Source organism: Pezoporus flaviventris, unplaced genomic scaffold, assembly GCF_033815535.1.
Source record: "Pezoporus flaviventris isolate CSIRO_AGI_PZ_B2104156 unplaced genomic scaffold, CSIRO_AGI_Pfla_v1 ptg000005l, whole genome shotgun sequence".
NCBI lineage: Eukaryota > Metazoa > Chordata > Aves > Psittaciformes > Psittacidae > Pezoporus > Pezoporus flaviventris.
Genome location: NW_026892553.1, coordinates 2,353,861 through 2,379,575, shown reverse-complemented (window position 1 = coordinate 2,379,575; position 25,715 = coordinate 2,353,861). Strand labels below are relative to the sequence as shown.

Here is a 25,715-nt window from a genome sequence, read left to right as displayed (position 1 = left end):
TTATTGCTAAAGAAGCCAAAGGGTTTCAAGCACAAGGACTCTCCATGGCTGCTACGGGACCGGTGATCTGCCCGCTCATCCCAGAGATGAATGTCTCTTGGTACCAAGGCCACCTGCAGGCAGGTATTCTCTGCTCTCCAACATCGTCTCCAACTCGGCTACACTGAGCTCGCGCTTTGGTGCACCATGAGCATAAGAAAAAGCCTGTTAACACCTTCCATGGAAAGAACCCTTCAGCTCCTCTCCCTCATCCCAGGAACATGCCAGAGAAGAAACTTGACAGCGATGCATGGGGCCTTTAGAGAGAGAAGGGATTCTCCCTCTGCCTCCTCCTGCCCGCAGCCATAGTCAGGAGCAAATGAGAGATCCTGCCAGTGGGGGACAAGGAATGCAAACTCCGTCCATTGAGCTTTCCTAAGTCACTGTGTTATTTAAGCTTGCCCCTAAGACTTGCTGTTCAGGCTGTATTCTAAAGCAATTCTGTTAACGATTTGCTTAATGTTCTCACTATACACAGTTGTCCCAGTTCATCCTTGTCAGAGAAGCATGTCCTTCTTAATCCATTTTAAAGGAAATAAACCACAAAGACTGGTTAAGTGAAGTGCCCCGAAGGCTCTTGCTAGTCCAACATGTTGAGGCTAGAAAGGAGAACATACTGAAAAAGAAATAGCAGGCAATTTTTCATGCAGTTATTTTACAAACTGCACGCCTCCTGTGAATAGCGAGGCTGTAGCCAAAGCTGGGTGCCCCCAAGAAATAGTTATCTCCCAATGACTGCAATACTTGGCAAGTGAGATCACTCGCTATGGATAGGGAAAAGCAAATGGAGCCAAGAATGCTTCAGTCAGGGTGGACCCTCTGTGGTTAGATCAGCGGCTACAGCACAGTGCTGAGACACGACTGCTCTCATGTCCCTCCAGGTGACCATGGCTGAGCCACCTCTGCTTGGAGATGGAGGATGTCAGTTTGGGACTTACCCCGTTTGCTACATAGGCTGAAACTGCTCTACCATCTTCAGTTTTTGAAGACAAAAACATGCTCTGAAATGAAATCCAGTTAAAAAAACCCACCCAACACAACCAAGCACAAGCCAAGGCATGACACAAAAGAACAATTAGCGCTTCAGCCTCTTCCTCAGCTCAAACACATCTATAGCTTTAGGTCTCCCCAGTTGAGGGGAGGTAACGGGAGAGAGTTGCTCAAGAAGCCAAAAGAAACAATAGTGTCCCAGCACTTCTATTAGTCACCAGAAATCGAGTTATGACTAGACTCAGCAGGGCTCAGAGAAGAGAAAAAGTGGTGACTTCATGCTGGACCAGACTTTTTAAATGCTGCTTTTTTTTTTTTGGTTTGCTAGAGACTCCATCACCACTTATTAGAGCATTTTAGGTAGAAGGGTGCCAAAAGGAAAGGCGGGGGGGAGGCGGGAGGAAGGACAAAACCCACATCTGAAAGCAGGACAGTTGCTATTAAAACAGAAAAAAAAAATCCTGTTTGAATATTTTATTCTTAAACATGACAAACTTCTTCAGAGTGTTTTCACAAGTCCTCGTGTCTACGTGGCTCAGTGAAGCCTGTAGAAATGTGTTCTGGTTTGCAAAATATTCATTAAAAAGGCCCCCCAAAATCCCCCAAACCAAAACCCCAACGAAACACAAATTGCTGTAACAGCAGCAGTACTTTAAGGCAGCCCCTGCTAGGGCAAGGTATACCTCCGGGGTAATGGCAGGAGCTGAAAGTAGCAGAGGTGCTGGAACCGGGCATCAGCATTTTCTTTGGGGCTTGGTGATTTCTGGAATGTGGAGGCAGTTTCCTATCTGCTAAGCCTGCTCTATTAAGTATTCCTCTTCCTCTCACACTTACTTCTTTTTGCAGCCTGCTTCCAAGTTCTAGGCAGAGGCACTTCGCCTTCTTTGCTCACACTCCTGAGGATGAATGTAAACACCACTGACCCTTCTCTTAGTCACCTCCCTTTGCACCCTGTGGCCATTCCAGTCTGAACTGGGAAGGCAGAAAACCAGAAATCCCCTTTCCTTCTTTCATTAGCATGCAGAAGCAGGAGTGCCTGGATAGGACAATTTGGACATTAGTCTGTCTTCTCCCGCTATCGCCTGGGATGCTCTTGCTAGTGCAACATAAAAGCAGAGACCCACACAACTCTCAACAAGCCTCGTGTGAAGATCACAGAGCAGAGTATCAGTGCAGTAATACTTGAAATACTGAGACAAGGCAGACACAACAGCCTTTCTTTCTCACAATGCTTTTTGATCCAAGTCTCCATGCAAGTCACAGAAGACAATTGTGCTTCCTGCATTCACATACAGGAATAAATAGCTCTGGATCAGTTTTCTTTATGGCTGGATTACAGACCCCCCTGAAATACTGATACGCTTATGAACAGCAGCACTGTGCAGTTCTGTGAGTATCCTTGGACATGCCAAGTTCATCTAGGATGCTGGTGCATCTCCTAGGCGTATGGCCCCAAAGAAAGTTGTGTGCTTGCTCATGTTGATGGAGATGTCAGCATGGACCATTTTCACAGCAATCTTCTGCCTGGCTTTGAGGAGGCAGACCCCAGCTGTATAGCAGGTATTGAAGTTGGTCTTGCCGGTCTCAATACTCCGAGTGCATTGCAGAAAGGGCTTTTCATCCACCACCACCTCATAGCTGGCAAAATCTGTGAAGTTTATGTAGTATACCTGATGTGAAGCAGGAAGAAGAAAGGTGTTAGGGAGTTATTTGTGAGCACAGAACAAGTCCACGTTCCTTTCACGGGTAAATGTATGTTCCCTCTGCTAACAATTCTTTCGTTGGCCCCAAGACACCTATACTCACGGGAGGTTGACTTGTTTGAGGTAGAAAGAACCCCAAGCCAACCAAACATGAGGAAACTGTATTCCACTTCATGTAACACTAGCATGCAAGAATCTGTGAATCCTTGTATCTAAGGCTGAGCTATGAATGCTCGCTTTAGAACCTGCTTATTACAGGAAAAATTACAAACCTGCACAGGCCTAGTTACAAAAATGTATGGACAACCCTAACTGCCACAAACAGCTTTTCATCCAACAAACAGAAATACTTTAACTGAAGTCCTCTTGCACTTACCTGGCCAGTCCTGCTTTCTGGGTCCCATGAGCCTCCTTTAGTGCTGACATCAAAAATGCCCTAAGATGTACTGAGAGTTGCCTTCTTTGTAATTGGACTTGAGGTGCTTTCAAAGGCATAAGCTACTACAGGGAAGACACCCTCCCAACCTCCACAGCTTGGAAGCAAATGCCCTTGTAGTGTTTCTACCGATTTAATTCTTAGACCTAGTGCCTAAGTCCCTGTGATTCCATTAGTCGTTACTTAACCATCTCCCCCACACTGATTCTGAAGAACTGTGAGATGCATGAGAAAAACCTGTCCAAAGAATTCAGTCCCAGGGAGCTGCTTCTTCCTGATAGAAGAAAACCAGCATGTGCCAGATGCATCTGCCAATTCTTCTTAGCCTAAACCCTGCAACCTCAGAAGCTATACAAGACTGCTTTTCCCTTGGCGGACTACAAGGGAAGCACAACATTGTGGCCAACAACTAGCATTAAGCTTATTTTGCTCAGGAAACAATTATACTTTGGCCCTATACTAACATAGAGTTAGTTTTCCTGTCCCCATCCAAGCTAGACACGTAACCACTTCCATGGAAGAGCACCTAAACTGACAGCCACAGCCCACCTTATCAGACTTGGCACAGTCCCCAGTGGGGCTGCCAACTGAAGAGAGGCAAATCATGAGCAGGAGGTAGTATTAGAAGCCTGGAGCAAGGTGGAAGCTGTTGAATTGTGGTTGTTACACAGAAACCCTCTTGTCTTGCTAAAATCCGTCCCAGAAACTGGCCATGTTTTTCAGCCTACAGCTGGGTGGACACCCTGCATTTCTGGAAGGGAGGAGTTCACACTGAACACCACTCAGCAATTCTGTTGAGAGATTTGCAAGACCCTGGGAGCAGAGCGTTACATGACAGTCCATCTCCTGCAGTTTACTTGAATGGGGAGAGGAAATTATGTCTTAATTAGCTTATTACTACATCATAATGCAATAATTTATTACTTTGTTTAGCCCTTCTTGCAGAAGCAGGTCAGTACATCCGTCGCTGGTACCAACTAAAGCAGAGCTGAGCCATCCCACCGCACAATGTGGTGCATCCTGCCAGTCTGCAGCTACACAAAGTAGGTGGAGGCAAAATGGAGTTACCTGAGCTGGAGTTCGGCCAAGCCACCCGGGCTGAGAGTCCTATGCTTACAAAGAGTGACATGGCTTCAAAATGATCACGAGTAGCCAGGGTTTTGGTCTGGCATCTCTTTTAAAGCACAGAGCCTAGCATCCTGCTGGGACCCTTGTTCTGCACAGAGGTTTAGATGGGCTGGTGAATGACTGCACAGGCAACATGGAAGATTGAAAAAAGGCATTGGTGGCATGTGGGGACTGGCTGGGAGTTTGCACATGTGTTTTGGGAACTAATCTCTTGTGGCTGGTGTCACGGTGAAACGTGTGACCTTGCACTTTGAAACTTAACATCTTTCTCCGACACACACCTCCTAGAGCACGAAGCGGTTAAAAGTACATACAAGTTCTTGGCATTTGCTAGTTGTCTGGAGCCCTCTCGTGGTTCATGCAAGGCTTCCATTGGAACACAAAAATAGGAGTTAGGCCTAGGACCGTACTCACTTCTACCTGACTATAGATGAAGTATGTGCCGTCCACCAGTACCTCCAGCTCCCCACTGCGTGCATGCAGCTTAAACACCTTGGGATTCATAGTGATGCGAGACCAGTCATTGAGGACTCCACCTGAAAGATCTCAGTATGAGAAAATGGCAGTCACTCAGTACCTGTCAATGAAAAGCGCAGGAGCACAGAAATACAGTGACATTGCAAGGTTTCACACACAACAGCTGCCACAGACTCAGGCTGAAAAGTCAAGTCATACAGTAAGAAAATCCCAGAATTAAAGACCACGGTGTGTTAGTTTGGACTCCCCTCCATAGCTCTAATGGCATCATCGCTTGCTGACACCCATTTCGTTCAGTGCCAGCACAACTGGGTTACATCTCTGCTTGTCCTCAACAACAGTGGTTCTCCTCATCCTTGAAAATTCAGCATATAGCCTTTTGTGCTACACTGCGTTTATCCCCTTGCCTCCTCCTGACACTAAGTCAAGCTTACTATCATATTTGAGTGTTTTACAGGCCTGAAAACATGTTCTCAGTATCATCCCCACTCTAGAGCAATGACACTCCAGCACATTCAAATCAATCCTGCTACTGTAAGGCTGCTTGCTAAGACTTTTTAATGCACCTGAGAGGCCAAGGGCTGATTCTTCACACTATTTTTGCATGTTCAGCCACTGATCCCAAAGGACTTACGGCAGCTGGGATTATAACAGCACTCCTCCAGGTGCCTCCTGAAAAGCGTCTGTTCATAGCCCTTGTAAAAACTTTGGTACTGGTGACTTCCCTGATATCATGGAAGAAACTCTGCAGCAGAGGCAGGACCAGGATCCAGTTCTCCAAGAAGGACCCTCCACTGCCATCACCTGCCCTTGATACCATTGAATCTCTTCCTCTACTTCCCATCTCATTTATCCCCCTTCCCACATCTCTCTTCCCAGCTTCCACACTAAATAAAGCAGAGCTTCAGCAGACGGTGTGCTGAAAACCACATCAACAGATACATCCTTGAGGACTGCAGCAAGGCTAGGATGACAGCAGTGATTCCTCACAGGAGTGGGGACTATATGTGGACAATCTCTTAGTGCTGCTGGCCTGGAAGATGTTCTCAGCAGAAGTGTCATGACACAGCCTTCACCCTCAGTCTATGCCTTGAGTTCATCCCTAGAAGAAAACTAGTCCTTACAGCAAAAGAGGCAATAGTGTTATGGGGAAAATTGTGTGTAACTATGGGGCTGCACCATCTGTCAGGACACATCTGTGCATGGAGGCTAACTTAGGGTTACACAATTGATTTTAATTCTGGCATTCCTTGACTTCAGTATTCTTGACTTTGTAACTAGCATTACTTTAACAAATGCTTTGTCATTACATTTGCTAGGTTTTTAAAAGCCAAAACAACAACAACAAAGTACGAAATCGCATCATCTCACACCACATTAACCCTTAACTGGGGTCCCCGCTCAACATGGTCAGGGATTTCCTGATCCATCACCCAGTCCTCTGGCACTGGAGCAGATGGACTAACTCACAATGTGAGTAGGCCTCTGTTCTCTGGACAAGGCAACGAGCAGACCCAGAGGACACACTTCACCCCGAGCCCTGAACAGAGCCATTCTCTCTAGATGCCTTGTTCTATCAAATGCAACTCTCTTCCTCCCAGCCTTCATCTGGTTTTCGCTCCCTGCCCCCAGCCACACACCAGCCAGGCTGTCAGCTGGTCAGCATTAATGGCTCACAGCCTCAGATTGTTCCCAAGCAGCAGGGAAGGACACTCACAGGGCAATTCCCACTCTTAGAGAGTAGCATACTCTGTAAACATACTGGCTTCTCATTAATAAAGGGATAATTACTTTTTGAACGTAAGCAAACCAGCATCTTTTCCATTCTATTGTTCTTGGGAATGGTCAGTTTCCTTTTTTGTTTTGGGGAGCTTTTCTCCACCCCGCTGTATGCATACTTCCATAACCATGAGAAGTTTCAGCTCTCTCAGCAAATGTCTGCTGAAAGAGAGAAACTGCCTTTCAACAGAAGCAGGGTCCAGCCCTCCTCATCCCATGCACGGGGCAGAAGTTGGCAGACAGGGGGTCCTTCAGTCCTGTCTCTGCTGCCCCAACCCTTGCGAGCTGCAGCCCTCCAGGTCTGGCATGGGGGTACATGCCCCAGGGCTGCTGCCCACATTCCCTGGGGAGCTGCACATGGTGGCTTAGGCAGGGGACAACACAGCCAGCTCCTCTCCCGCACAGCCAGACATCGTGAGCAGGGAAGCAGCAGCTAATGAATGAGACCCAGCTGTTGGCAAGAGGAACTCGAGCAGAAATTGGACAGGGATCTGGGAAGGAAAGAGGAGAGAAAGGAGGTGCCTGTGGACGTGAATTGGCTTGGCAGGACTTGAGCTTAAAAGCTTAAAACATTGTTGGTGGGGGTAGAGATGCACAAGGGGCCATGGAGGCTGCATGCGTGCATGCTTGAAGCATAATGCAGGAGGAGCCAGTGGCCATGCACCTCTGTCTCCTCACACTACAGCTGTGCTTTCCCCTGCCATAAATTACTGGGAACATGCGAGAACACAGGCTGATGGGGCTAAGACAAGAAAAGGATACACTGAGGGCTTTAAATAGAATAGAGTGAGAAAGAAGGCTGGCCATCGAGGGGCTGAGGAAAACTAATGACATGACAGCAGGCTGAAGGAGGCGCAACATCTGACGGGAGGTCAAGGAGAAGGGAGACTCAATGGGACAGAATTACTGGGATGTACAAGGTAGAGGTCACCTGGGAGGTAAACAGGAGAGCAGGTGAAATGGGGATGGAGACTCAACAGAAGACTTCTCTAAGAGGGTCTGGGAATCAGATTGTCTCCTGGGGAGGCCAACAGCAGGGATAGTCAGGGAGTGGTGTTGCAGGATGGATTTAGACCCAGGTATGAGGCTACGGGTGCAGGATGGGCTCTTTTCAGTAACTGCCAATATAATGAGACCCTTACCATTCTTCACTTGGATTGCTGAGCCTTGGCCTTGGAGGTGGACCACAGCTGGCTGCAAACAAGAGCACAGGGATTTAAACTCAATAGGATACTGCATCATTTTACAGTCATACAACACACCTCCACAGCCCTGGTGACCAGTACAGAGGCAGGATAGTACCTTGAGATCATCCACGCTTTTCATAAATGAAAACAAAAGCTCAGAGCAGCTGACAACAACACGTTTAAGTACTGGAGAAGAGGCAAGAAGCCCAAGACAGATGAACATGGCTTTCTTTTGACCTATGAAATGGATGAGCTCAGTCACTTTGTGTAACTCTGATCTGGCACATGCAGGAAGGGGTGGTTTTTTTCAGAGCTGTACCACTGAACATAACATTAGCAAACATAGGTGGCTATGGTTACAAAAATCCAGCCAAAGCGGAGTTTTTCCCTGGAAAGAAGATAACTAACCTGGATGTCTCTGGAGCCGGCTTTGTCTGTGGCACCTGCAAAATACAGTTTCACATTATTGAAGAGGAAGCTTGAAAGAGCTGCAGTAAACACTCCTATAAATAAAACTTCTCCCAAAACAACCATGAAACCACCATTTTTAACAGGAGGACAACAGTACCAGCAGTATGGGGTGCAGCTTAATGTTAAAAAGTACATAAACAAGAAAGAGTCATCTTACTTTTTCCTATTTATTCCTGCATTTCTGTCTAACATCATCAAAATTCTCCACTATTCAACCAGTTTCCACTAGAAGGAAAAGTTGCACAACCCTTTTCCTGATCAGCAGTGGCAATAAAGCCTCTTGGCTGCAAAGATTACAAGTTTCACTCTGCAGTAACTCAGGTCATTCATTGCATTCAAGCTACATGCTGAAATATCTTTCCTCCGAAAGCCAAATCTCTATTAAAGAGAAGATGCTTGTGGGCAGCACTCTGGAGTGCTAAGGACCTCATGCTGCTCCTGGCTTCTGATTTGACAGTTCCAAGATATAAACTGAGAAGTCAACCAAGTTTTCCCTTCAGAGCCATGGAGCTATAGTGTAATAGTCTTGATTTCTCTGAAGATGCATTTTTTAATACTAGACTGTTATATATACACATATAACATACATGTAACAAACAATGTGAAACCTATGTGAACTTCTACAAATCTGCATTTTAAAGAGTTATTAAATTTAGGGAATTTAACAAAATACTTGGCACATGACTCCTTGGAGAAACAGTATGGTGCAGATACAAAGAAACAAAGAAAAAAGAAACCAAGAACTGCAGGAAAAAAAAACCATATTTTCATCTGGCTGGTATGGGAGTCAAGCTTCCTCAGTTTGTGTGGCTCCAGGGCTGGCTGAATGGCTTTGCGTTACCTTAACAGGATTCCCACTGGGAAAAGCCACCTTGCAGCCAGGACATGGATCACTGGCAGACTTCAGTAGGATGCTTAAAAGCATCTGAGGCTCCACAGGTCTTTGCCGCTCCTTCTCTGCATCCGTATCCGTGCCCATGGCATCACACCCTAAACCCCTGCTGCCCCTGGGGCTCCCACTGTGCTGCCCCTGGGGCTCCTCTCATTTCCCCAAGGACGAGCCCAGGAACACCCGAGTCCCACACAAGGACACTGCATCACCGCATGCAGGCACCCTGCTGTCCTCAGATGGAAACCCGGAGCTCTGATTTATTTGTACAGCACCAGCACCTCCTGCATGCAAGCAGTGTGCAAAGGCTCTGACCAGTAAAGGGGATAAGTCCCTTACCTGAGGGGCCCTGCAGCCCAGGGGGTCCCTGGGGCCCCGGTGGCCCAGGGGGGCCGGGTGGTCCCATGACGGTTGTGCCGGGAATCCCAGGGATGCCGGGAATGCCGGGGGGACCCTGGGGCCCAGGAGGACCTGGTGGCCCTTGGGGACCATTTGGCCCTGGAGGACCAGCCTTCTTACCTGAAAAACAGAAGGTTAAATGTTAGCTTCTCAGCATGCCAAGGTGGGATGGCCTTTTACCCACAAGAAAGCCCCAAGAACAAGGCAGGCAGAAGACTGGGGATGGCTCATTGGTGACTGGAGGGCAGGGACAAAGAGCAGCACCCAACCAGCCAGGGTGGGGGTCCCACGGCTCCGCACCATGAGGACAATGCTGCCAGCAGGGCAGAAGCAGGTCACCGCTTTGCAGGCTCCTTCCAATGGATATAACTACATTTAAACGAGGCACGTGCACTCTCCAAGGCCTCCCAAGAGATGGAGACTCAGATGGTTTCTGCCCCAGAGCTCTGGCTGCAGCCGTTCCCTGGGTACCCTACTCTTGGCACAGGGCTGGGGGGGTCCTCAGGCAAGGTTGGGACAATCCCTTTAGACCAAGTGTGTGCCACAGTGCAGCACGGTGAGAGGTGGAGTGTTGAAAGTGGAGGTGAACCACTGCAGTTGCTCAGTTTTCCGTTCATTTTGATGGCAAACAGTTGCAATCTTTTCTACCTGCTGCATACGCGTGCATTAGCGTACAACCCCCATGGCTTGGTGTCCTGTCTGAGGGACAGAGGTGCCTCCAGAGGGCAGTTCAGAGCTGAACTTCAGCGGCCGAGTGCCCAGGGTGTTGCAGGAAGCATCCCCACACTGCTTGGGGCCGAAGAGGCACCTCTCTATGGTGTCATGAGGAGGCACTTAACGTGCGCGAAGTTGATGCCTCAGGATCATCAAATGTGCATTCTGGGCTTTGGATGGAGGGGTAAGGGAAGCACTAACCCAACGAGGAGGGTGAAAGCACTGACAAATTGCCACAATCCTCAAACACATCTCATCATGTGGTCCCAGAGGGGGAAACAGCACAACCATGTAAGTGAAGACTCTTAATCCAACTTTCAATCCACATAGTGGACTGAAACAAGGTTTGAATGGAAAGCCTGACCTGTGCACTCTGGATGTTCCAGATCCCTGACAGAAATTATGTTATATTGATGTAGCTTATAAAATGCAACTTTAACAGCTTTTATGCCAAATAGCTTTATTAACTTAGGAAAATTGCTCCAATTGCTGCAACAAAGTCCACTGCAGGACAGAATGAAATACTTTTTTTGATGACGGCAGCAGTTAGGATATGAAATAATGATTATTGGAATGGTTTCTGAGTACATTTATGTACTTGTTTCTCTCCTAAATATTCATGTTTGTCATGGAACAAAACAAGGAAAACCCCATCTATTTTAGTTAGCACAGAAGTGGAGATCTCCAGATGAACACTAGCCGTGAACAAGGACACATGAAAATCGGCATAGGACAGCCATGTGGTTTAGTTTCACTGTGCAAAGAACTAAGTTAAAGTAAGCACAGATGATTAAAGTAATGTAGTACCCTCCAAGGACGGGTTTCTTACCTGCAACAAATCATTTGCAGCAGTATTTCTGCCCAGGTTGGTAGCTGTGCCTTCAAACCTGGGCTGGCAACAGGCCAGCTTTCCTCTAATCCAGCGATTCTCCTCCTCCTTGGGATAACGACACACTTTGGAAACTATCACCTTGAATCAACCCCCTTACCTATTTCCCCTAAAGCACACTCGCTAAATTCTTCTCATTCACATCTCCTTGGATATAGGCATCGCCATGAAGGATTCGCATGCAGCAAGTCAGGAATCCTGCTGCTGTCACTCCTTGCTTTCCTTTCCAAGAGGGATGCACATTACAACTGGTTTAACCGATCTGTCTCAGAAATGGGATCTTCTACTAAATGGGCTGATAGTTCAGTAGTAAAAACAACAGTTTCTAACTGTGGAGTTTGTATCCAAGGACACAAAGTGATCTGATGTGCTATTAAAGTACCACAGACATGCAAAGCTCAGCTGCTCTTCCTGCACAGGTCATGGTGGTGGGCTGGACTGGGAAGGTCTCCTGAGGGATGCAACAAAGTGCTGACCACCTAACGCTCCTGTTAATCACAGATACATTGGGTGCAGTAGGCAGTAAGCAGTGAGTTGACACGGCACACGTCAACTATGCTTTGCTGTATAGGCTTGGCCGTGAGCATGCAATGCGTGTTGATGCCTGTGCGAGCCCCTCAATGGATGAGACTTCAGGAGCGGCACAGCCTACAAGCCTACAAGCCATTGTGATCACACACCATGTACACATGGTGACAAGGAGCAGAAAGGGGTAATCTGTGTTGCCCTGGAATCAAGACTGCAGCATATTTGTGCTTACAAAGCAACTCAGATCCCCTGACTCACTCAAGGTCCTGGTAGCAAGTAAGTGTATGACCAAAAGCATTCCCCAGGAGTCCTACACAAACAAGGATGGCATCAGACAACCCATGGAAATACGGGTGTGCGTCCTGAATAGACCAAGTCACAACAAGTCATTGATAAGCATTTTAAAAAATACCCAACTACATTGCAAACAGCTTGAGGAATGTAAGGAAGTCAAGACAAAATATCTATGGGCTGACCAACACTCAGAACAGACACATAAAATAATACTTGTGAGGTTAATGCACAAGCAGAAGTAAGATGCAGAGGTTATCTATGCTGACTTTGATGGGTCTGAAGGAGACCCCAACTTGGAGCAAGATGCATGGTAGGATAAGGATGAAAGCTAAAGATGTTTCATTAAAGACAGCCTGGCAAACAGCAAGTGGCTCCTGATAGCTGATATCTTCATCATTACTTCAATACAAGGTAATTGTTTTCTGTTGGTTTTTAAAGAAGGTTTTAACGAGCCCTGTGCTCCGGTTGTACAGCCCTGCCACGGCAATGAGGGTGCACAAGAGCAGCTCATGGTCTGTGTTGTGTGACCATGCACCACGTTACTCCCTATCCTTCCTGCAGAGGGAACCTGCTGTTGGTTTCTCCTTTGTGTTGGCTAAAGAGGAGTCATAGCCGGGTAATACAGGCACAGAAAGGAAAATTAAATCAGAACTCAGACTTACCCTTTTTCTTGTTTTTCACTGAACTTGGACCTACAGAGAACAAAAAAAAACAAACCCTAGTGAAATTCAGTGATCATCTCATCTTAGACGATCCCCCCGCCCTCAGCACCCACTGATCCAGAGGGTGTTTCTCCAGAGCTGGAACAAAATTCACAACAAAATCAGTAAGCCAAAGATGTAGTCTCTTGTTTTCTACAAACCATTGCTGTGGAGGTATGATGATTTTACTGGTGCCCAGATCTTTACCCTCTCTCACATTAGCAACCTGCGGCTGGTATAATGCAAGTGAGTGAGTTTTGGTAGGCACCTCTTCCCTGTATTTCAAAGATGAGTTAAACCACATGCCTGTGGCTAACAGCAAAGCTCCAATGACAGATGCTTTTCAGCCTTAAGCCAGAGCGATACTAACTTAATTCTGGCTCTTCTGAACACTGCTCAGACTTTTGCCCAGAGATTTGCTGTATGTATCCCCCTGATGCTGCTGATGGAAGCACAGCACATCAAACCTTCACACTGCAGAAATCCTGAGACTCAGCAGGAACCATTCAAAACTGCAGTCCCTAAATAGCAGATTATTCTTCAAGTGGACAATGGATGCATTTGTGGTCTGTGCAGCCATACACAAATTGTCTCTCTTGGCTTGAAATCACAAAGCTTAACATTTAAAGCTGACATGCTTCCCAATGAGGGCAGGTTAGAAGAAAGCATAACACAGCTCTCAGCTTAGAGCGGTAACCCAATACTTATGAGCCAAGCTGTTTAAAAATAATAAAATACTTACAACAACAAAAGCAAATGATTAGCATGAACTGGCTTTTTAAAACAATGAAAATACAAGCCTCCCTAGCAAGAAATGAAAATATTTATAGTGAAGCTGAAAAACTACATTACTTTTTGAGCAGAAGCTGAAGTGTGAAACACATCCCATTGCTTCCTCAAAAATTACTCATGGATGGGAATGAACTGCAAAAATCCCCAAATATTCCCTTGCTGTTCACCAGTGAAATCCCTCTAAATCCTGGGTTTAAACACACATCGAAGATGGAAATCACCTTTAACTGAGATAAATTTGCAATGAATGGAAGGTAATGAGGTTGCTTCAAGTCTGCAGTGGTAAAGACAAATTACCAGTTAATACAGAAGTGCCATGTTCCATGGCTAGTTAAAGAGGAGAGAAGGACCAGGGAAATGCCCAGCAACCTTACCAATGTCTCAACAGGAAGATTAATTAATTAATTTTAATTCATTAATATATTTAATTAACTAATTAATGCCTACATTCTGCTGTTGGGTCATGGGAAAAATACCACAGAATCACGAGTGTTGGAAGGGACCTCTGGAGACCATCCTGTCCAGCACCTGGCCAAGGCAGGGCCACCCAGGGCAGGTTACACATGTCCAGGCAGTCTGCAATGTCTCCAGAGAGGGAGATTCCACAACGCTCCTGGGTGCTCTGCCACTCTCAACATCAAGAACTTCTTCTTCATGTTGAGGTGAAACTTGTTGTGTTTTAGTTTATGGCCGTTGCTCCTTGTCCTGTCACTGGGCACCACTGAAAAGAGTCTGGCACCATCCTCCTAGCACTGACCTTTGAGATGTTCATATGCATTAATGAGATCCCCTCTCAGTCTTCTTTTCTCTAGACTAACCAGGCACAGCGCCTGCAATCTCTCACCAGAGACATGCTCCAGACCCCTGATCATCCTTGTGGCCTCTGCTGGACCCTCTTCCACTTGCTCCTTGTCTTCCTTGTACCGAGGAGCCCAGAACTGGACACAGCTCCCAGATGTGGCTTCACCAGGGTTGAGTACAGGAGGATGATCACCTCCCTCGACTGCTGGCCACACTCCTCCCAGTGCACCGCAGGACACTCGTCCCTCCTGGCTGCCACGGCACACTGCTGCCTCATGCTTAACTCATCATCTACCAATACTGCCAGGTCCTTCTCAGCTGAACTGCTTTCTAGCAGGTCAGTCCCCAGCCTGTGCTGGTACTTGGGGTTCTTCCTCCTCAAGGGCAGTACCCTACATCTGTCCTTCATTAGGTTTATCTCTGCCCAATTCTCCAGCCTATCAAGGTCCTGCTGAATGGCAGCACAGCTCCAGGTGTATCAGCCACTGTCCTTGCTTCATATCATCAGCAAACTTGCCGAGGGAATGCTCTAGCCCTTCATCCAGGTCACTGATAAGTTGAATAAGACCAGACCCACTATTGATCCCTGGGGAACACCACTGACTACAGGCAGTAATCAACTGGATTCTACTCCACTGATCACAACCCTCTGAACTCTGACATTCAGCCAGTTTTTGATCCACCCCACCATCCATTCTAACCCATGCTTCCTAAGCTTATCTATGAGGATTTATGGGAGACAGTGCCTCTCTTCCATTAGATGGTATTATCCAATTTATTATTTCTGTTAATTTACTTTTTTTCTTTTACTAATCTATATCTTCACAGTATTAAAACACACAGGAAGGACACCACACAGGTTTATAACAATGCCAGTCCCAGTATCTTGCTAAGGAGCAATACTGAAGCCAACCAGCAGATCCAGCACCAGCAGATGAGCTACAAACCCTCTCACGTTTGGCAAACACCGACAGGCTCCTCTTTTTGCTTCTGTGCTGCCGAATGAGCCACCATCACCCCAGTGATCTCCTGGCCCTCATCTCAGGCACCAGCCAGTTGATAACGTTCTCAGTGAAGAGGAAAAAAACCGTCTGGGGGATGTAATTTAAAAAAGCCCAACACAGCAAGTAAAATGCAAGTGCTGTGTATGTGTCTCTTCAGACCTCGGAGTCACGAGAGTTTATTTCATGTTATATATATCACACCATTAGCGCTATAACCAGAGTGAAAGTACAAATAGCTGTGGCGAGCCAAACACATTTGAAATGGATGGAACCAATTAGCTTCAAAGATGAATGGGAGGAATGAGAACCACATGCGATGTCAATGTTCACAGTCTATATTACAACACACGCATCTGTTCCAGGCACGGCAGAGAGAGATGTTACGGCTGTGCAAGTGAATCTTTCGACAAACACAGAAATACTTCTGACATGAAAAAAACACAGTATTATTAGCCTTGGGAGCTTCTGAGTCTCTGGGGTTTGCATCTGTTCGTCTCCCAGTAGGAGGGGGGTGGATAATTTAATTGTAGCAGGGAGCCATAAGGTTCATCCGATACACCAGAAGACTGAATTTTCCTCATTTTTGCTCCAAACGGTAAACTCATCAGCTCTTCTTCAATTTAGTCTAAAATGGTAACAAAGCCTCCTACTGATTTGGGGAAGCAGAGTGCCACCAAAATATCAGATCTATATTCCCCTCAGTACAAAAGGTGCTGAGGCATAAGGCTTGAAAACTTTACTTCATAGGTGTTGTCCCAACACCTGTGTGCAGAGGAGAAAAGAAACAAAAATACTTTCTGTCGTGCTTTTCTGAGGCCACCCCCCAATATTTAAGCTATAAAGCTTGTTAAACGCTGCAGTGGTTGAATACATCTGACCCATTGGTTATCTGTTAATCGGTGGAGCAGGTTAAATACCTACAAGTTAATCAAGTGTAAATCTTTCCTACATCTTCTACACTGTAAATCCCCCCTTGCCATCCTATTCCTGTGGAGAGGCTCCAGGTCTTAAAAGCTTCTACAAGATCCAGGTTTATTTAGTGCAGTTTCATGGAGGCCATTAGATGACATGATACCAAGGAAGATCTATGAGAATACATGTTTTTTCCAGCTTCAAGATGCAGATCATAGACAGATGCACCATGTTCCTTTGCAGTATCAAAAGCCTTATAGAAAAACAAGTTACAGGATACCTACTGCTGGTACAGAGCCCACAGGACCTGCCATCTTCATGTAGGAGGAAATTGGTTTGACTTGAATATTTCTCCACTGATCAACGTTGCCTGCTCCAGCTCTCATCACTGCTTTCAGGGGCTTCACTGCAGTGCATTTGAGGGTTTATTCCAGTCCCAAGGGGATCTGACAACAGCCCAACCAGTCACCCCTTCCCCAGCACCTCTTTTCCCTTCTTTATAAAAATAACCTCAAGTTTGCTTTTCTGGACTTTTCCTGCATCACCTCTGTTCCTTGTGATTTCCTTTAAGTCTCTGTTATGAATGTACTAGAGATCAAGGTCTTGGTCTTGACTGCTGGTATTAAACATGACAGCTACCCAAGCACAGCTATTTTTCTCCATATGTGCCTGTGCTTGCCTTTTGTGCTTTTTTCTGCTAATCCCACCTATTTCCCACCTCCTTTCCACATGCTGTCTGCTCATGTCTGAGGTCAGAGCAGACCCCAGACCTAGGGAAGTCCATCCCCTTCTACATTTCCTGGCTTTCATCTGAAATTAAATTTATGCTTATGCTCTAATCCCTCCTTGAAGAAGCTGTCAGATCTGTTCAATCCTTCATTTTAACTTAGCTTTGCAGAGGAAGGAAAGTTGACAAGAACTGTTAATACAGAAGAGGACTGGGATATGAGAGAGGATAGGCTGAATGGCTTTGAGGGATAATAAGCACGGAATGAGATTCAGTCATACAAAATGCATGGTCCTATAAATTATATATACATAGGGTATAATCAACTTTTCTGCTGGATGGTGGAGCTCCTCAGATGGAGCTGCAGAGGACAACGTCTGCAGGCGGCGAGTTCCAGGAAAGGCAGAAATACAACCCTAAAATGGATCAGTGGAAATACTTCTGGCAGGCATGGGGCAATATCGATGCCTCTCGGTAGGTAGGTAGGGGTGAAAATCTTGGGAATAATGCAGTCAGTCCTGATCATCTACATACAGAAAGATGTATCTACAGTTTCACAGGAGGCCTTCTGGGAAGGTCAAGAAGAGCTCACCTGATTGACCATCCGTGCTAGGAAAAGGATGAGAGCACCACTGGGAAGGGAGCTCCAAGCAATGCCGGTCACTTCCAGCAGAAGCACTATGGCCGTGGGTTTTAGCAATGAGCCAGTCTGGATGCAAGCTTCTCACTTAAGCTGAAGAGAACGTTTGCAATAGATAAGTTTTTGTTGTGTAAAACAGCAGCTGTGGCCCAGCAAGCAGCAGAAGATATCTAACTGTGCTTCAGGGAGCAGGTTCTAGCCCCCAGCTCCGGCAGCCCTAGCATCTGCTGGATCATTTCCAAGGGCTTCATAAAAAAACCCCAACAGATGGTGATGCAACTCGAAGATATTATATATGACGTTTGCTCTTAAAAAGATTAATAGAGTTTACTTTCCCCCCTGTGATTTTTCTTTCTGCATGCTACACACTGTTATGATTTATTGTAAATACAAAAATATCAAAAACTTCTATACAACATATGCTGATATAAATAGTATATTAAACCCCCCTGCTTTCACTTATTAGTTATGTGTGTGGATTGGTGAGAAATAGTTTAAATTCCTCCAAAACTGTTCAAACTGGTTTTATCGAGGGGAACAGATCTTTGTAATTACGCTTACTTTATAGAAAACCAATGGAAGTTTGACCATTATAGAACTCAGTCAAACAAAGGACAAGTACCTAGGAAGACTCCTGAACTTTCTCAAATTCTCACTTGCCAAAAGCAGAACAAAGTCAAGGGGTGCCACTTACTGTATTCCAGCCGCATTCACATCCAATACAGAACAAAGACATGTCAAGGAATTCAACCAGTTTTGGAAAGGTACACTGCAGCAACCACCATGTTCACTGTTCTCAACATTAACTGCTTGCCCCCAGAATTATTAAGCGTCCCTTTTCTATTTTCCTAGCACTAGGATATTATGGTATATCATCAATCTTCTTACCTAAGCACCACTCTGTTTTGGGGAATATGTAACACCAGGTAATACAACTGAGCCATCTCCGTATTACCATTACCGTTCTGCCCCTGAGAGATGAGAAGATGGACTCAGAAGTTACCCTCATCCCATATTACAAACAGAATCAGAGACAAAATCTTGATGATTAATGAGATATTAGTGTCTTCCAGAAAAGCCACATCACTTCTCACTTATAAAATAAGCATGAGGTGACCTGAAATCATTACGTCCACAGCTACTTTCAAGATGAACATCTAATTTTGAAGATGAAAACAGAAATAGGGAGCTCTGTATGACTTATCTAATACACACATTTTCAAAACTATGTTGTCAAAGCTTTGTGCAATAAAAAAAAGCAGCTTTTTCTTTGAAATATGAGCTTCTGGCTGTAGTTGGAAGAAGAATATTAGGTTTAATGATCACTGTACTCAACAGCTATGGAAATTTGTGTAAAGTATTTTTCCAAACTCTGCTAACCATCTGGTTTAACAAAGAGATCGCTTGCTAAATCTCAGACAAAGCTCTGAATACTGCCCAAATCCACCAGTAACTTCTGGAGAATAGCTAGCTAACAGAATCTGAAATAAGTTCCTGGACATTAGTTGAGATACCGTTATTAACGGAGAAGAAGAAACAGAAGCCAAGCACAACAACCAGGCTGTGTAGTAGAGCAGATTAGTATCCCAGAACTCAGGTCCTGCTAATCATTCAACCCATCAACACAGGGTGTCTCCACCTCTCATAGGAAGCTCTGATCACCAAATGCCCTCCAGCTGTGAAAGTTTCCACCTCTCCGGGAAGTTCTCTGCAACTTGGGGCTTCCTAAGAAAAGGAGGTGCAAAGCATCTAATAGAATGTTACCATTCCGGAACCATGCCTGCGATTAACCAGTCCTATCGACTTTCACAGATATTAAGACCAGAAAGAACCATTATGATGATCAAGTATTAAAAGAAGTCCACCCTAAGCCTCCCATCAATCCCTCTATCTCTGTTTGACCAATACTAAAAATGGAAGGGATGGAAAGAAAAGCCAAGCGGTAACTGAGATTCCAAGTGATGAAGAATCTACTGTCTTCTTCGATGTAATTTGTCCCAATGAATAAGAACAAAACCCTCCATTTTAATCAAACCTCCAAAACTCATTTATTTCACTTACAAACTGGTGTAAGGATATTTGCTTCATTCACACGGTATGAGATATGTAAGGCTTCTCAAATATTTAAGTGCGGTGTTATTAATGCCAGACCATGGTGGAGTTGGGGAAAGAAGGATGTTAGCTCCCAAACACATGCTTAATCTAGAACATGTGGGTTTGGGGGAAGTTTGGAACCAATATGATTTCAACATTTTCAGGAAATTTGGTCTATCCAGATGAAAGCTTCTTGGACCCTACTGAAATATCAGTCAGCGATACAAACACTGAAACAAGATGGATTTTTTCCCTTCCCTGAAAAAGAAAGTGCTTTTTCACTAATTCCAGAGAAAAAGACAACAGATCTTGAGCAGCTTTGGTCTTATTACTCCAGAATATTTAGAAATAATGGTAAATTATAGATCTAGGAAAATATCCTAGAAGTAAAACATATTGTGTGCTACTCAAAACTTCTGGCCTGCCTTGTTTTTTTCCTTCTGGGGGGTGGAATGAAGAAGGGAGGTCTTCTGCTAAGTGTGGAGGAACGATGCTGCACACATTTATGGGCAGAAGGGATGCAATGTCCCCTGAAGTCAATAAATCTGAATATAAGGAGTACGCTACGTCACAGAATGGGATGCTAATTGCCCAAAGCAGTGGAAGGATGAAACAGTCCTGCTTTATATATGTATGTAAGGCAAAGCCTGGGGCTATTTCATATTTCCTCAGCCACCATTGCTGCTTTACTCTCTGCTTTTGTTTCAATTTTGTTTTAAACTCTTCAAAATAAATGTGCAAACACAGCCACCCTTAATTGCTTTTTTCTGGTTACATGTTAAATTGAGATGCTCCATGATGACATCTCATGAAGTAGTGTTCCCTCCTCGTCCTACACCTAACAGCATCTTCCTTCTACAGCAATACAAGCGTCATGCCTGGAAGACGATCCCAGCCTGCTGCTCTACCTTCACAGCACTTAAACTCTGCACTGTAGAAACACAAGCCCTGCATTTCAGAAGTCTTTGTTTAGTGCTAGCCTTCATACTCTGCCCAGTCATATTCTGGAGTTACAGGCCACTAAGTCCCCAAGGCTGGCTTGAAGCCAATTTATAGCTGATGCTTCTTCTGATACCCCACCCCTGTGCTGAATTAAACTGCTCAAAGCTAGTCTCCTCCAACCCAAGAGATCAAGAAGAGTTTGCAGCTCATCTTGGACTCTTTTGAGGCACTCCCTTGGCTACCACCACTTTTTGAGGCTATTTTTCATCTCTTTTATGGACTTTTTGCATGTCTCCATGTGTCTCCAGGGGACATATCCCACACTGAGGTCTCCCCCAACACTTGTGGGGCATGACACTGCTTGCTCAGAAGGTCTAAGAAGAGCTTGTGCATGAACACCAAAGGCTGAGAATCATTTCTCTTGTGGTGAGCTAGGTATGAGAGCGGCCTTCTGCTGCCTCACTGCTCTTCTCTGAGCAATGTGTCAAAGGATGAGCCTACATACATGTGTCATCCAGATGATCAGATGCTGCTCTAGGAGCTCCATGGATCAGTAGCTTGCTCCCTCCCTGTTCTTCTGATCCCATACACCAGACCTCAGTTCAAGCTTATCGGTCTGAAAACAAATGAAGAGAAGTCACAGCTCATCCCTACCCTATCTCTGGAGTCCCTGGAGTGACACTAGATGGCAGAGAGCCACAATCTCTCTTCCTCATAGAGCTTCAGATGATGTAAGATATTATCATGTAACAGGTTGGACGGTTTTTTTTTTTGTTGTTGGCAATTTTTTCTCCTGCCAACACTCAAGTTTTTTTTGCCTGGTTTGACAATTAAAAAACATGACATCACATCAAGGAATAACTTGCTCAAGCTCATAAGGAATGGGAGGACAGTTAAATGTAAATATGCAGAGATAATGGCTAACAGCAACAGTAGGTTGCTTATACCAATCTTTATAACAACCTTTAATAATATTAAAGGGAAACCAATCTTCAGTTACTACAGTTTGAGATTATCAGAACTGAAGTGTGAGCAAAAGAGACAGACCTAAGAGAGCATCACTCTACACCGTTTCACTGATCCAGGTAAACGTGTCTTGTTGAGCAACCACCTTCTGCCACAGCTGAAAGGAGGGAAGGACTAGGATAAATGTAATAGTTCTCCTGCATTCACCAGGTTTTTCCACCTTACAAAAGATGCTGTGCTGTCATCGGCTGCTGTTTGAAGGGACCTGTGCTGGAGCAGGTAGAGACCCACCAGCCCTGCCTATCTCCTACAGGCTTTTTACATGAGTAACAACATAGGTGCAGGGTCGTAGAAGAGCCAGGCTGGAACAGCAACTGTCCTTTAGAAGTGTGTCACCCCTGCTGCCATCACCTCTGTTGGTCCTGCTCTGGGGGAGAGGGCTGGGTCTAATCACCTCCCACAGTCCCCTCCACCCTATGTTACTCCCCAGCCTCAGCTCTGCTTCTCCAACAGCCAGAGCTCTGCTGAAAATCACTACTCGCTGCTTCCTCAAGTAAGGCAGAGGTACCCTTGCTCACTGCCACAGAAATTTCCATCTCTTTATAAAGGACAACCAAGTTGATTTATCTCCTCAATCCCATCCAGGTCCACTTTGGGATTGGTGTAGAGGTAGCCCCACAAAGGCTTAAAAAAAAAGTATCTAGTCTTCACTGAGTAGGTGCAAGTCTACCACAGAGCAAATGTGTTCATGAACAAAGACAAAATCCTGCTCCCAATTAACTACAGAGCCACTGTTGCTGGCAAAATCTTATTGCACTGCCTTCTCAAGAGCACAAACCCCCAATCAAACAAAAATCTCCGCCCTTCTTAGCTCCGCTCCCACATAATCAGTCCCAGCCAAGCTCCTGGGGCTCACACCAGAACCTGTAGCCATCATATTTCATTTTCCGCACACTCACTGGCTATGGAAGAAGAATATGATGTGCCTTTTGTTTTCCTTCAGGCATTTAGGTTGGATTCCAAATGCTGGATCTTTACAGAAGAGCTGACAAACAACATTACTAGTACTAATTCTAGTATCTGAAGGCCTTTTTTTTGCTTCCTGGCTGGGCTCACAAGACTTATTTTCTATACACCACTGCACCCTATTGCTTGCTTTATCAATACCACATATTTGAATTCAACAATTTAAAGCGTAGTATTACAGCTGTGTTTTTGTTTGTTTTATTTGGTTGTTGCTTAACACAAAACATTCTGACATTTTAAGTCATATCCCGCTAAGATAAACAACTAACATATGTCATGAATTCCAGTAGAAATGATTCCCAAGTGGTGCTGCAGCAAGGTTTTAACCAAACGTATGAACGGCTCTCAAATTATTCACTGGATGTCTTAAATGCACTCTTCCCCATCACTGCTATCCATAAGGAATCAAGGGCAAGTGGAAGGAAATCTCTTTACTATCGTATCCCTGCAGAACTTCACTTTTTTTCTTCCTCCTGTATGTAATTCTGCCTAATTGGATTGAAAACCTCTGTAATGTTGAATGGCTGTCTGGAACATGGAACAGCATGGGATCTATATCCAACGTTATACCTGTGTGCATGTACATGTATTTGTATGAATCTGAAAAGGGGCCTGAAGGAGATGTAAGAGTGACCCCACCACTCTTTGGGAAGCCAAAGTCAAATCAGCACAGTAGTCATCACGCAGTGAAGGCTCAGCCAACTCTTGAGTGTATCCATTCACAGCATTTCAGACAGATTAATGGACTTCACCAACCTCTGCTCGTGTTAACGAGATAAGTTACGAACCCAACAATGTTGCTATACAAGGGCCAACAAAGCCCTAATGAAAACATGAAACCACCATGCCTCATTCACAACTTTTTCCCCAAAGAGCTTCGCAGTGCCACAGTGTTCTCTGGCTTTGTGTGGCAGAACTATTCTTATGGCTAATGTATCTGATGTACTATAAGGGAATGTATTTCTAATGAGTGCCCAGAAAGGCCACAACTGAAGACAACTTCACAGTGCCCTTCACCAGCACAGAAGCTCTGGGTTTTGCTATTCAGTCCCACCCTGGCCTCTCACAGACTGAAAAATAAAGCTTATTCAGCCAGCGATCTGCAGAAGGCACAGTCACTGCAGCAGGACCCTGAGCCTGGACCTGGCCATTTGGAAAGGTGCACATGACCCGGCTCAGCACCAGTGCATCGCCTTTTGTGCTAGAGCTGATCCATGACCAGATGGGCTTGGAGCATATGCTAAGCAAACTTGTGTCTGCCTGCAAAATACTCTGTGGATGTGGCCAGAGAGCCAGTTTATTCACAGAAATCAAAGCTCAGCTGCAAATACTTCAGCAAGACAGACAATAGAGCCTCTCGTACTGTGGGAAAGAAAATCACCAGCTACTAGTTGAGTCGAGCAGTCACAATGCTTGGTGCATGGCATCCGCAGTTCAGATGCACAGATAGCTCAGATGCAATCACATTCCAGGCTGGAACATCTGCTCTCCTCTCATTAGTCCTGGCCATGTTTTGTATCAGAAGAAACTGAGATTCCTGAACTTCAGTATTTGACCTGAGGCATTATGAAAAGCCCCGACTTTCAAAAGTGGAATTCATACGGAATCACCAGTCACTTCTAATAATGTTGGTCTCTGCTTAACATGCAGCTGCAAAAAGAGCTTAGAAGTTCAAGTTTCAGGAAAGCTTGCTGCAGCACACACCATAGGCTACACACTGAAGATCCATCAGGACAACTCTGAAATACACCCAAAAATGGAATTGGTGTAAGTAGGTGAAAATGCAACTGAGGGGAGATTCCAACCACAGAATTCCTTCCCAAGCCTTCTGAATATCCTTGGCATCTCAAAATCTTCCAGCAGTCATTCCACCACCATCTGAACCAGGTACCAAGGAAGCACAGGCACACACCAAAGCAGCTCTACAGATGGAACAAATCAACAGCACCTCATCACAGCTTTATAAATATTAATAACAGCAAAGCAGGCTTGCTTTTGGAATAATCCAGATAGCAACTGGAAGAGCTGGTGAAGAAGACAGGAGGCAAATTGAGGCTGTGAATGGACTGGGACGCATCGACAATGTGAACACTGTGACCTAGAACAATTCCTCATCACGGCCACCACACAATTAGGCTTCTCCCTCTCCCAGCAAGTTAATTTCTTTTAATATTTAACATAGCAGAGTTCAATAAAGAATTTTGGACTCCATCAATTTTCACTTCTTGCTGGCTGATGCAGCACGTCCTCACGGAAATATCACTCAGTGCAGACTGCAGGAAGGAGCCTCACCACGCAGGCTTTCAGCATCACACACTTTCTAGGTGCAAAAAGTGACTCCAACATCTTTAAGCTGAACTAGCATCTTGGCTCAGGCCCAGATGTCAGCATCTCTGCTTTCCCAAAGAGCTCAGGCTATGTGGAGCTTCCCTCAAATTATGCCAGCAAACTGACTGCAGTTTACCAAAACAGTCTTCATCAAAGACTGCTAATGGACATTGCAGTGAACTTGACCTCAGAGTAACTCCAGTATTAAAAAATCATATCAGAGTAGCTTTAACCAAGGATGCACCAAAAAAGTTCCAGGTGTCTAAATATGTATTCTCTTAAAAGATATACTGAGAGCAAGAAGACTCCTTTAAATATCATCTTCGCTTTCACTTGTTTCCAGAAATGATGTGGTATTAATCTATCACTGCTATAACAGCTGAAGCCAGGACATCATTCTGGGGTTTTAGCCAGTTGCTAAGCTTCTCTGCACCTGTGGAAATGTTGGTTAGAAATAAGCACAGACACAAGACCATGATCTGAAATCACTTCCCTATATATTTATCACTGTATCTTCCTGATGAAAAGCACCTGAGGTGTAAGACCTTATACAGATACCTGCCTTATTACCATAAGCATAGGTATAACATGCGGGTAAGGATCTGCAAATGAGCTAATCCTGATTTTACCCTTGTAATAACAAGTACTGACAGAAATGCCATATGGAAGGGATGGAGATTGTCCATGAAGATTCAAATATCATCTTAATTTTTCCTTCTCCCGTTTTGGGTGAAATCACAGAGAAATTCTGGGGAAAACAGAATTTTGCAAGCACTTTGTGGCAAGCCTTTCTTTTGTGACCATCTCCTGCACTCCAGTACCCAGGAAACGTTCTGTATTTACTGAATGCTCATTACCA

At 45.1% G+C, this 25,715-nt stretch overlaps 1 protein-coding gene across 3 annotated transcripts in view; it reads right to left on the bottom strand.

Moving 5' to 3' along the window:
* Nucleotides 1-1,488: 1,488 nt before the first annotated feature.
* EDA (ectodysplasin A) overlaps nucleotides 1,489-25,715 on the bottom strand; it is a 70,120-nt gene continuing 45,893 nt past the window's right edge. The window contains exons 3-8 of one of the 3 annotated variants that reach the window (XM_061445634.1): nucleotides 12,586-12,615; nucleotides 9,439-9,618; nucleotides 8,148-8,182; nucleotides 7,695-7,746; nucleotides 4,711-4,841; nucleotides 1,489-2,699 (exon numbers count right to left, since the gene is read on the bottom strand). In XM_061445634.1, the coding sequence (XP_061301618.1) occupies nucleotides 2,448-2,699; nucleotides 4,711-4,841; nucleotides 7,695-7,746; nucleotides 8,148-8,182; nucleotides 9,439-9,618; nucleotides 12,586-12,615 (680 nt within the window). In that variant the 3' untranslated portion in view covers nucleotides 1,489-2,447. The remainder of the gene's footprint in view (nucleotides 2,700-4,710; nucleotides 4,842-7,694; nucleotides 7,747-8,147; nucleotides 8,183-9,438; nucleotides 9,619-12,585; nucleotides 12,616-25,715) is intronic. The other 2 variants (XM_061445635.1, XM_061445636.1) reach the window with 2 other exon arrangements.